At 40.0% G+C, this 13,354-nt stretch overlaps 1 protein-coding gene across 2 annotated transcripts in view; it reads left to right on the forward strand.

The window, feature by feature from the left end:
* Positions 1 to 214: 214 nt before the first annotated feature.
* The window catches only part of IFIH1 (interferon induced with helicase C domain 1), a 29,020-nt gene continuing 15,880 nt past the window's right edge, over positions 215 to 13,354 (forward strand). For both annotated transcript variants that reach the window (XM_061344006.1, XM_061343996.1), the window contains exons 1-4: positions 215 to 684; positions 3,017 to 3,173; positions 5,134 to 5,310; positions 10,734 to 10,814. In XM_061344006.1, the coding sequence (XP_061199990.1) occupies positions 235 to 684; positions 3,017 to 3,173; positions 5,134 to 5,310; positions 10,734 to 10,814 (865 nt within the window). In that variant the 5' untranslated portion in view covers positions 215 to 234. The remainder of the gene's footprint in view (positions 685 to 3,016; positions 3,174 to 5,133; positions 5,311 to 10,733; positions 10,815 to 13,354) is intronic.

The following is a 13,354-nucleotide window of genomic DNA, read 5'->3' on the forward strand; positions in this document are numbered from 1 at the left end:
CCGTCACACGCCGGACTGGCAAGCGAAACCGAAAGCGGCGCCGGGGTTGGGATAAAGCGGGGTCGGCCAGGCGGCAGCCTGGGGAGCCGTGGAACGAAACGGGAACGCGCTCCTCGCTGACGCCGAGCCGGACCGCCGCCTCCAGAGACCCGTGTCGGCGCAGCACCAGGCACCCCGCCGCCCCTCCGAGCCCCGTGTCCTGCAGCAGCGCTCCTGGGCGCCGCCAGCGCGGAGATGGCAGCGGAGTTGCGAGACGAGCGTTTCCTCTACATGATCTCGTGCTTCAGGCCGCGGCTGAAGCAGTTCATCCGGGTGCAGCCGGTGCTGGACCGGCTCCCTTCGCTCAGCGCGGAGGACAGGGAGAAGGTGCGGGCGGCCGCGCTGCAGCGGGGCGAGGTGGAAGGGGCGGAGGAGTTGCTGCGGGCCGTGGAGCGGGGACCCCGCGGGTGTGGCTGGTTCCATGAGTTCTTGCAGGCGCTTGAGCACGGCGGCTGCGGCATGGCCGCCTGCTATATGAACCCCAGCCTCAGCCAGCTGCCCTCGCCGGCCGAGGAGGCCGACCACGACCTCTGCGTGCAATTGGTGCAGCTGCTTTACAGTACTCTCGTGGATAGTATGCGGACCATGCAGGTGGCCGAAAAGTGCCTGCAGATGGGCATCTTCCAGGATGAGGACCTGGATAGGGTAAGTGGCCTGCCCACCAGGCGAGGTACCAAACAGTGCTACAGATACAGGCAGCTCCCAGGAGCTGTGGGGCAGATAGGAAGCCACAACTAGAAATGGACTTGCAAGTGTAAAACGAAAAGGGGAGTGCCCAAACTTGAGGTAAAAGGTGCTCCACGTAAGCCAGTGAAGACTTGTCAGAAGCAAGTAGGACACCAGATCAGAGCCAGAGAAAGAAGAACATGAACAGAGTTAAACTAAGCCACTGTCAAAGGAATATGGCTGGCTTTGCTGTTATTTACCATTTTCCACAGACTATAGGCTCAAAATATCAGTATCTTCCAGCCCCTGAACCATACCAGGAAGTAGTGATGGCCTGTACAGTCATACAGACTGCTTGCGTTAAAATAAAGCAAGAACTTCCCTTTTTCTGCCATAGTTTCATTAAAGAGTATCATACTAGACACTGAAGCTGAGCAGAAATACCAGTTTGACAAGAAAGCAAAAGCATGATGAAAACATTTGCTGGTGTTTACCCCATTTGGCTAAGAATGACTGTGTGAAACTTAAAAAATGATACCCCAAAAAGCTAATACCATGAAACAGAGCTAGAAAAAGAAATTAAAGTAATATTTGCCATAGCAATAAGGGAGAAACTGGCAGACTAAGCACGGACTGATTCATTTTTGCATCCACTTTTTAGGTAGTTCAGGGCTCCATCTCAGTTAAATAACAGTCATATACATAACTGTCTGGTGACTGCCGGGTAGCAGCAAGGGCCGGTTGCACCCTAGTGGATGAGGAGCCAAGCATGGTAATGTAGCAGGCAGAGGCAGGGTCCTTCTTGGAGGTTACTGGCTCCATTCCCTGGTAATGGGTTCACCTGTTCCCTCCAGGGTTGTAATTTTTCTGCTGATATTTCCATTAAGCCCTTCACAATCCTGCTGGTTTCAACAACAGTGGCAACTAGGCCTTTTTAATAAGCTTATATATTCCTTTTTGTTTGCTTTTCCCTGCTCCCAATTCCCATGCACTTTCTCTTAGTATTCAGTCTCAGTCAGGGGTTCCCACTGCTGTGAGTGCCTGTTGTCTTGCTAATCAGGATGGGTGATTCTTAAGCTTCAAGAAAATTGCCCTTGAGGACTGAGCACCTGTCTCAGGCTGCTTTGTTTTTTGGGTGGTCATTTTGTTCCTCATGTGATCACATGTCAATTCCTGTTCATGACAACCTTGGCACACTTTTCCATAGCTTCTTTGAAGGTAATAGCTGCTTTCTAGAGGCTTACCTGTTGTATCTTTAAGTGGGAATTGAGATGATGAGGTCAGTTTAAGAAGGAAAATGTTCCATCTTATGTTCGAGGTCATGTTAGCAGATTAAGTCTGAGCGCTACTAAGATGTATGATGTCATTTCTCCTTAATCAGGATTGTCTATTCCCTAAACCAATGTGAACACCAATTACTATTCCATATTAATAATTATTATGTAGTGGTTATTTTTATAACCATTGTCCAAAACTACCAGTCTCTCCAGTTACATTCAGGTCTAATAAGTTTTATATTTCCTATCTGAAACCATATAGGATAAATACAAGGTTGGACAAAACTGTAGTATATCTCTTCTGATAAGTGGCAAACCCACTTTACACCTTTATTAAGTATGTATTGTGGTTTAACCCCAGTTGGCAACTAAGTACCACACAGACACTCACTCACTCTCCCCCTCATGGGATGGGGGAGAGAACTGGAAGAGTGAAAGTGAGAAAACTTGTGGATTAAGATAAAGACAGTTTAATAGGTAAAGCAAAAGCTGCACTGTAAGCAAAGTAAAACAAGGGATTCAGTCACCACTTCCCATGGGCAGGCAGGTGTTCATCCATTTCTGCGAAAGCAGGGCTCCATCACATGTAATGGTTACTTGGGAAGACAAATGCTGCAACTGTCAATGTCCTCCTGCCTTCCTCCAGCTTTATGTGCTGAGCATGGTGCCATATGGTATGGGATATCCCTTTAGTCAGTTGGGGTCAGTTGTCCCGCATGTGTCCCTTCTGAACTTCTTGTGTGCCCCTAGCCTGCTTGCTGGTGGTGAGGAGCAGACAAGGCCTGGACTCTGTGGAAGCCCAACTCAGTAGTAAATAAAACATTCCTGCATTATCAATGCTGTTTTCAAAACAAATCCAAAACATAGCCCCATAATGGCTACTATAAAGAGTAACTCCACCCCAGCCTAAACCAGCACAGTATGTTTTAATGATGAGAGGGAAACACATTTGTACCTATACGGTTCTTACTAACTTCCCTAAACCATTTCCAAAGTCTGTCTCAGGATTGTGTTTGTTTTTTTATTTTTACCAGATCCATACTGTTACTGACAGTCGTGGGAACAGAGAAGGTGCAAGGGAGCTATTGAGCAGATTAGTGCAGAAGAAAGATTGGTTCTCTCGTTTTTTGATTGCTCTGCGTGAAACCCAACATGGAGGCCTTGCAGATGATTTAAGTGGAAATATAGGAGGTAATAATCTTATTTCACTAGCACTAATCTGTGGGGGTTTTTAATATCTCCTTTCTGTTACTCGGAAACAATCTGGGGTTCTCCCTTGAATTCACTGTGACATTGAGACTAATGCTTTCACTTGTCTGGGGATTTCAAGATCAAGTTATTTAGCAGCTTATTTGATAGATTCTTAAACACTTAAAATCCTTATAAACCAATATCAGAATTACAAGAGTAGGCATGCAGTTGTAATTAAACTGAATCCTTACCTTTTATAACCTATTGGTTTTCAATGTGATGTTTTTATACTAATGAAAAATATCCCAAAGATTAATTTGAGCAAACAAAATAGACCTTTTCTACATTTCTCAATCAACAAAAGGATTATTGTTTTCCTTATAGAATGGTTTACAAATATATGCAAGATTTTAAAGTATGCTGCATTATGTCTCCTCGGGGATAAGACAAGTAAGTCTGAAGACATTCTATGAAATTTACTATGAGTAACAGAATAATTTAGTAAAGAGATTGTTAACGTAAGTAAACCTAAAAGAGCTACGACTTTTAATTCTTGTACAATAATTATGATATTGTAAAAATGATCCCAGTGCTCCTCTGGATTTTCAAGTATGAAAAAGGAGCCAGCCCCTAAATACTCTATCCCTCATTTTTTTACAGGGCTTCACGTATGTTTTATAAGATTTTTGAGACTAAAGTTTAACAGATTTCCCATTTAGCAGCTTCAGCCTTCTCGAGTTCACCAGAACTATGTACTTTTATTTGCTGTATATGGGACAATGCAATAAGCCTGGGATAAAGAGGAGTGTGAAGGTTCCAGCTGAGGACAGGAATCAACCTGTCTTCTGCCAGAGACAAATAAGCAGAGAAGATTGAGTTCAGTTGTTCAATGCAATATGTAAATGAATGCATTTATTTGACAGTTTCTCAGTAATCTTGGGCAATGCAGACCCCAAGATAGTTAATTGCAGATTATTATATAAAGCCTAAATTGTGTTACTCTTACCAGAGGATATAAAAGTTTCCATGTACGCCGTCGTATATGTGGGTAGATATGTAAATTGTTTGATTGCTGTAGCATCCACTGATACAAGGTCATGGAAGGAAACCACTAAGAAAGGTTCACTGAGTACCTTGGAAGGGGAAGAGCGGTGCTACATTTTATCGCTCCAAGTTGATTTGTTACAGTAAAATATATTATTAGCAGGCACCTACATATAGACATAAATTAAATCTATTAAATTCTTTGCACTTAATTTTTAATTGCAGAGTAATTGAGTTCCAAATCTGGCAAACCCTGGAATGCAGGCTTACGCAGTTTGATTTCGGTGTTTTTTTAAAGTTTATGATTTTGTGAACATTTTTTTTTGCCCTTGGAGGATAACTGGTTCTGCACGAGCCTAGTAAAAAATAAAAGAACAGAGAAGTCAAAGGGAAATTATTCCATAAAAGATAAAAGAAGCGGAAGGAGGCAAAACATTTTGTGAAAGCTTTCTCAGGTTTTCTGTTGTGTGGGCAAGTTTTGATGTCCTCTGTAAGACACATCCGTCTGTGAAATTACAAGACCAATGGAATTGAGAAGGTAGGAAACACAGTCTAGTCCACAAATTCAGTTTTCAGATCTTTATCATGACCACAGATATTCGAGATTTTTGATCAACAACTTTATTAATAAATATTTATAAAAATATCAAACTTCCAAACTGTCAGTGGAGGTGTTTGAGACCAGGTTGTGTGAGGCTTTGAGCAACCTGATCTAGTGAAAGATGACAGGGGCTTTGGGACTAGATGATAGTTGAAGGTCCCTTCCAATCCAAACCGTTCTGTGATTCTGTGATGTTTAAATCAAGACTAAGACCATATGTTATGCTGTTATGTGCGTGAGGTTAGTTCTGTGTTTTCTGTGCTCCACACTAAAAGAAATTAGATGGTTTATAGTGCCTTGAAATTTATTTCCTAGGAACAAAGGATAAACAAAATGCGATGAAGAACAGTACAAACGAAGGAACAGAAGTTACAAGCCAACCAGGTTATGCCATAGTGGATGATTTGAAGCAGCAGGAAAATATGAATGATAGTTTCGGCAGTGAGAACAATTTATTGGAAACATCTATTGGAAATAATTCTGTCGTTTCAGGTATGTCCACTTGTGCTGTACCAGTTAAACTTTAGCAATTGAGAGAACGTTCTTGATGCATCAGGAACATATGGTACTACTGTCAAGGGGAAAAGAATGAATGAAAAAGTAAATGTTGAATTTTTGGAAGCAGAAAATGCCATTTCTTCCTATGAATTAACATCAGTAGCAATTTCAAGGGCCGGATCTACAAATTTCTTCAGTTCAAAGAGCTGATGTAGAACAACAATATGTTGTCATACTTGAACTAATTAATCTGAAAAGTAAGACCTGGTTCAGAAATCAATTTGCTAGCATGGTACTTAATGGCTAAGCAGGACATGGCCCAGAAATCTTAACATGCTATGTACAGCCTTCACTTAGATGTTTTCTGTATCCTGGTTGTAGTGATGACATATTATCTGCTATGGGCTGATTGATTTTCTTATAATTGACCAACATCGGTGATCCTTCCTTTCCTCTTAAACAGCACTTCTAACAACTTTGTATTCTTTTTTTTATTTACTGTGTGAAAAAATCAGTAATTTTCAAACATTTAATATTTTAAATTAAAACTATTTGTATTTTTAAATTCATATTTATATCAAATTATATGAATATATTAAATTAATATCTTATGTCAACTCTGTTCATGGTAGGTTTATACTGTCCAGTGAAAACATTAGGTTTACATTGACAACTTCCAGTTTAAACCAAGAGGAATGCTTCTGGACCAGTATAACTGCAGCTGCATTGTCATTCATTCTGGAAGTCTTATAATTCTATACTGGAAAACATTTTTGGTTTTGGTCCAACAAGCAATTTTTCTGTTTAAGTTTTTATATTTACAGAGCATCAAACAACCTTTGTCATTTACATCGCATACTCAGAAGTACATTTTCTAGCACAAATTTTTAGAAATTGTTATGGCCTGTTGTTCATATGGACCCACTTTTAAAAACGTGCCTTGGGAGTTGATTGCGAGCAACAGCAATTATCTGCAACAATTCCCAGACATAGCTGAGAACCAATGTTTCAAACATATGCTGCATGATTAAGGAACCGTTCATATGTGTTACAAGTTCAGATGGAGCTCAGACAATAGTTACAACTGAGATAAATCCTGCCTGAAATGATTTTAGTGGGCTTACTCAGCCAAAGGAGTAAGACAGCTAAGGCTGCTCTTTTTTTATTAAACATGAATAAGAAAAAAAAAATTGGCTCTAAAAACTGCAGCCTTTCAGTGTGCAACAGTAGTAGCCTATTTCTCATTTAGCATGATATTAACAGCATATCACAATGTTTTGTAGCAAGTAGTGAATTATTAACTACAGCAAAAATATCATCTTGGTTTTCCTGGATTAGAACATAATTTGGCAGTATAAAGAAGAGGTGCCAAATATTTAATGATGATATAGAATGGATCAGACTTTTATCCTTACTCTTTCAATCCTTTTAGGGCAAGGCTAGGGTTCTTAATTACAGCCTCACTGAAAGCAGGTTGCTGTTAGCCTGACCTTTTACCTGACTCTTGTCAGGTTGAGGGTTACAGATAGCGAGATCTATTCAGTATTAACTAGCCTGCCACAGGCTAATTCTAGCCTGAAAACTATGGTCTGCTCAACACTGAACTGTGCTTAAATTTAAAAGACAGTGGGTATTAGCAGTTTGTGCAGTTGAGTGTTCAGAGAAATGGTGTGAACAGTGTACATAGTATGTGAATTCCAGCAGTTTGGTTCAGGTTGACTTCAGTCTGGTGTGGACTGTATGCCTGCAGGTGGCTGGACCACACCTAATTCCATTTCAGATGGCAGGAGTTCATTTCTTCTGATCCAAACCAGCTCTGTGATATGAACCAGAGTACTATAAGTGGGAACAATTGACAGGTTCACTGTATGCACATGCTTTGAAGTCACACTAAGCCATCAGAATAGATGCAGTGTACCAAGGGCTGCCAGGAGACAGTGGTGCATGAAGATGGCTGTAGAGGGACTGGCTCACATTGAGCCATCGTGAAGTGCAGTAAGCTTTGATCTCTATGCACTTGTACATACAGACTTAACTGCACTCAAATCGTTTTTCCATTTCCATACTTTCTGGTGATCTCATAAGATTGTATTTTTAGACCAGGCAGCTGAAAATACAACTGGAGCCCAGATTCTACTTCCAAGTAGGCTGGGAACCCACTTAATTTGCAATTTAATGCTGTCAAGTGTTGTCAGTTTTGCAGCACACTCCCACCATTCCTTCATATATGGAGAAGGACAGTTTTCAAGGAGGGCATATTTCAGGGAGAAAGAAGATTTTTTTCAAGCCACTTAGAATTACTGCAGTGTGCATTGTATCTGAAGTGTCCTCTTACTGGAGTCGCTCAGGCAGAGGGAGTGTGAAGGTATGAGGGCATTAGGGTCATAAAGATGAAGTAGAAATAGATTGCTTAGCCTAAGTGAAAAATAGAGACATATTGTGCATGCAAATAAGAAATTGCGCACACAAAAACCAACACAAAAGCAGTAGGTTTGCAGGGTCAGAAGTGAAACACTTGAATTAAGGCCACACTTGCCTGTATAAGCAGCAATTTAAATAAATAGCAGGTCTGTTTTTCAAGGCCTGATTCATAAAAAAAGTTGACTGGAACAAATAATTACACTGCAATTAACTGGAGATTTCAATAATGTCTCACAAAATGTCAATTTTTCAGATAGAAAAACTGCCCATTGATTTGAAAGTAGGACAAATTTTAATAGCTTCTTTATATTTTAGTCCTTCATTTATATTTTTCAGTGTCTGATGCTTATTCCGTGACATAATGTAGCACAGGACAGGAAATAAAGACTTCTTTAATCTTGCAGAGATCCTTTTTTTTCCCCATTGCATTCCATTGTCTATTCTTACTTAGTGCAAAGTGACTGAAAATATTCCTGTGGAATATGCTGCGTTACAATGAGCAAGTAGCACTGCAAGGGAAGACTAGTGAAAGTGGTGAAAACAGCTGTTGGTATAATAACTCATCTTCATTGCTTTAGAAAGGGCTACCGTTGCATTTATTTATTTATTATAAATGAATTCAAGAAAGTTGCTGTAATTTACAATGACAACATTATTCTATTCACCTTTCATTTGGAAGATGAGTATTTTATGTTGCACTTCAGCACTGACATTTTCTGTTGAGGTATTATTTTGTAGTTGTCCTGGGTTCAGCAGTAGCAGTCATTTTTTCTCCTTTTTATTAGCTGGTGAAGCGCTCTGTTTTTGACTTTCGGCCCTGGGAACAGCACTGATAACACCAATGTTTTTAGTTGCTGCTCAGTAACTCTTACTGTGACAAAGGACTTTCTGAGTCTTATGATCTGCCAGGGAGCAGGGGAAGCCAGGAGGAAGCACAGACAGGACACCTGACCCAAACTAGCCAAAGAGGTATTCCATACCACAGCACGTCATGCCCAGTATATAAACTGGGGGCAGTTACCCAGAAGGGCTAGATCACTGCTGAGGTCTGGCTGGGTATCGGTCAGTGGGTGGTGAGCAGTTGTCTTCTCTTCCCTTGTTATTTCCCCTATCATTACTGGTGTTAGCAGCAGTGGTTTGTGTTATACCTTAGTTACTGGGCTGTTCTTATCTCAACCTGTGGGAGTTACATTCTTTCAGTTCTCCTCCCCATCCTTCCGGTAGCAGGGCAGGGGGGTGTGGGGGGTGAGCAAGTGGCTGCGTGATTCTGAGTTACCAGTTGGGCTTAAACCATGACAGTAGTGCATGCTGAATATTGTAATTCAGATAATTATGTAAAAAACACTTTGTAAATGCATATCATCTGCTGCACATACATCTTTCAGTGTGTCATTTTAGATGGGAGAGCACATGGAGTAGATACATAACATTTTAATGAAGTGCTCTCTTTCCTATCCACATGGATTCCTAGAAAGTGAAACAAGAGATTGCAGTTCTTCATAGTTTGTATTCCCACTACTGCTACTTAGTAGCTGGATTATAGCCGGCGCAGTTTTCTTCCTTTTTTCAGGACAATGCTGTCTTTTAATGGAATATTAAATGCATAAGAGGGAAATCTTGTATCATGATTCTGCTGCGAATATATTTTGACTGCATTGATTTTTGGGAGACAAGGGTTTTAATTTAGGTAGAATTTATCTCTAACCTGAACTTCCCTCATTTGAGTTTAAACCCATTCCCCTATGTCCTATCGCTACAGTCCCTGATGAAGAGTCCCTCCCCAGCATCCCTATAGGCCCCCTTCAGGTAATGGAAAGCTGCTATGAGGTCTTCATGCAGCCTTCTCTTCTCCAGGCTGAATAGCCCCAACTTTCTCAGCCTGTCTTCATACAGGAGATGCTCCAGTCCCCTGATCATCCTCGTGGTCCTCCTCTGGACTTGTTCCAACAGCTCCATGTCCTTTTTATGTTGAAGACACCAGAACTGTGCACAATACTCGAAGTGAGGTCTCACAAGAGCAAAGGGGCAGGATCACTTCCTTTGACCTGCTGATCACACTGCTTTTGATGCAGCCCAGTATACAACTTTCTATATGCACTATAAGCTCAGTTGTAGCGTGCTGCATGTAAGCTGACAGTGTAGGACGAGGCAGATTTTTCCAGAACTGTGTATCTCTTTAGATACTAAAAAGACTGAGTTTTGGGAAATCCAGCTATGCAAGTTACACTTGATACTGGAAAAAGTCAGTGTAATATATTGATTGTCCAGCAGAGGGAGAGCTTAACATTAGAATGTGTACAGTAAACCTGCCAGATTTCTGTGAAAGTGTCGCAGTATTCTCTTGGGTGTAATGGGATTGTCAGTCTCTGATTTTACTTGAAAACACTTTGGAAAATTTACTAATTCCTTTCTTCCTTTATTTACTGGGAACTGTGTTTTACTCTTTTCATTTTACATGAAGAAACATGTAACTCACTTAGCTTACAGGGAATAGACAATGTCTTCAGTTTTCCAGCAGCACAGTGTATCTGGTAGACTAACCTGTTTTGTTTTGTTTTGTTTTTTTTTTGTGTTTTGGGGGTGTGAGTATGTTGGTTCTTCACCCCTCTGAAAAGTTACAGTAAAACAGGACTAGAGGGGATCATGCAGTTGGTCATGTATGGACCCTTGCTTTCAAACAAACAGAACATAGGTGCCTGAAAAAAATCAACCATGACCCACATTGCCTTACCTCTTCTATGTTTTGTTTTTTCATCTTCCCATCCACATCTTCCCACCCATTCATCTTCCCATTCTTCTATAAGAAAATTAATCATATTGTTCCAAGTCTTTTTCTTTAACTGAGATAAAGTTTAATAAAGGTAGTTATAGTTCAGACATCTTTGCCAGACATTTGTCTAGCTTATTTTAACAACTTTGGGAGAAAGCAAATAATATGTTTTTGCTGTTTGTATTCGTGTAACACATTACTACATTTTTGTGTGCTTTTCTTTTAGAGTCAGATGTCTCTATAGGAGTTGGAAGTGTCAGTAACTTGAATGAAAACCTGGGACAGAGCTGCACAAGCAGTGATTCAGGTATGTTTCCCTTTTGTTATTTAGTAATTGCAAAAGGAATTCAGAACAAAAATCAAAAGAAGGGTTTCACTGAACTCTGATTCACAGTATTTAGATTCCAGACTTCCTCTTATTTTGTTGGGAAATAGACGCCATTTTTATGGGTCTGGACTTAAGTCCCAGCCCCAAAAGAGCTGATTTACTGAGATCATCTGAATAAGCCTCTAGGCATCATCATCGTAGAAAATGGTCAGTGATGAAGAATGATAGAAACCTATAGACTATAAGGGACTTTCTGAAGTCATCCAGTGCAGTTGGCTGTACAGATACCGATAATGCTGCCACATATATGTGCTTCTTTTGCTGTCAGAGAGGAGCTAGATTGTGCCTGGCACCCGCATATGGTGGGAGGAAATAGGACAATGCTTTAGAGGCATCTAAGAGTGAGGAGACACATTTCCGTTGTACTTTCAGAACAGCAATGAAAGTCCACTTTGTACCCAAGTAGTTTAATAGCCATGTTCGTAAAAGCAACCTAATCAGTGGAGGTTACAATCTGAAGACCTTTGCAAATCTCGCATTTAAACATGTTGTGCAAGTTCTCAATATAGTTTGAAACTAAATGTTGGGCTGTGTTTACATAATACTTTGCATACAGCTATGAAGTTGCTATAAATGTATATATGCACACCCTGAGCCCAATTAAACGCTGCTGCTGTAAAAGGCATCCCAATTTTAGTTCTTCTTTTTTTCAGTCTTAGACCTCAGGCAGGCAGAACAAGATTTACAGCTGTCCACCATGGTGAACAGCCTGTGCATGCCTACGCAGAATTCAAGTGGAACTGCTTACCTTTTGGAACTTAGCCTTTACAAATTTTGTGCTGGGACTGTCTTGTACAAGAGCTAGAAACAATCTGGGTATCTTTCAGGCCATCTTTGCCTAATAATGCTAGCATTAGATCAGCAAAGTCAATGTAAATATTATATATCGTATGCCTGCAAAATGTTTATTGTTAATGGTTTTAAAATGGTTTCAAGCTTTTAAAATATTAAAATCCATGTATTTTTTAAGTACACAGAAAATTCAAGATACGTGAAACCTAAACTGCAACCCTCTAGCTAGGATTTTAGCCTATCAATTGCTAACTCTGAAGAATATACTTTGTACTTCTGCGTCAACTGGTGACTCATCAGTCACATTGTATTTATTTCCTTACTGTGTCACATGAAATGTCTGAGCACAGAAGTTTCTGTTCTGTGGACAGCCACACTATATTGGTCAGGCTGACACAGTCTACGGGTATGGGGCAGCACATAAGTATGTATGGCTTGATCCTTTAAAATTCCTGCAAAAACTCAGTAAACTGGGCATTGCTTATGTCCAGTAGTCCATCAGTCCAGAAGAAAAAAAAACTACATTTATGTGAAGAAAGTAGGATACATTTCCCCCCCATGTTTACTCACTATCTGTTCTGTTGCTTACATGTGGGCTTTAAAAATAACTAGTTAAAAAAAATCATGCTTTTTAATCATGCCTGGTAAACTCAGTGAGAGCAACTATGAGAAAAAAGCTAAGGAGATACAGATGGACTTTGTGATATTTATGGATTTTATAATTTAAAATTTTGCAGTAAGGCTGTTCTGTTAACGGAAATGTTTGGATAGTGTCTTAATGCACTGACATGATTTGGATTTTAATGCAAAGAATCGTGGATTTAGTTGAAATCATCTGTGCAAGGATTATTTTATAGAAAAGAAAAATGGCGGAATTAGGACAATAGAAGAATAATTATCATGCTTCTTTTATCCCAGAGAGACAATTCATATGAGCCTTGTGCAAAGGCAGACAACTTCCCTAAAGTTACTGTGCACAGTGAAAGTTCTTTAATGGAATCATATCCTGTGAAAAGATTCCTGTGTTGGCCTTTCTCTAAATAGTGGCTAAGGAAGCTAGGAGAGAGCTAAGTTAAATATTTTTTAGGCCTGGACAGTTAATTGAGGATGTTAAGGAGCTGAAATTTAACCAAACAGATGGGTGATAAAGTGCTAGTTTCAATATGATTGAACTATTGAATTTAGCCAACCAGAAAGCAAACAACGTTCTTCCTCAAAAGAGAGTACTAGAAGTCAGATAAGTAACATCAAGTACTCTCTGGTGTGAATTTCCATGTGTTCCATGTAGAAGTGCACTCACGCTAAAAGGCAAAACAAGCAAAAAACACTTAAGAGTGGCATTCAGATGTTTCCATCAGCAGTATTTTATCAAGCTTCATTACTTTTTGTTAGTTTAATTTTATTTAATGGAATCAGGGACACTAGAAAGATATGCTTGTTTTGAGTGTAATGTATCAGTGATAATAAAATCCTCATGATTCTTCACTTAAGGATATCATCAGGAAATGAAACTATAGGGTTTTCCCCCTCATTTTTAGTCTCGTAGAATGAATTTGTGCCTTTTCTTCACTGAGGACAGTTAATCCTTGGAAGGTGATGTAAACATATCTGCAGGAGAAAAAAAGCCCCAAACTCCTTTAAAACAAATCCTTCTAATATTCATATAT

This window comes from Neopsephotus bourkii, unplaced genomic scaffold (assembly GCF_033783945.1).
Source record: "Neopsephotus bourkii isolate Nb327-2 ecotype Australia unplaced genomic scaffold, CSIRO-AGI_Nbou_v1 NB_196, whole genome shotgun sequence".
Taxonomy (NCBI): Eukaryota; Metazoa; Chordata; class Aves; order Psittaciformes; family Psittacidae; genus Neopsephotus; species Neopsephotus bourkii.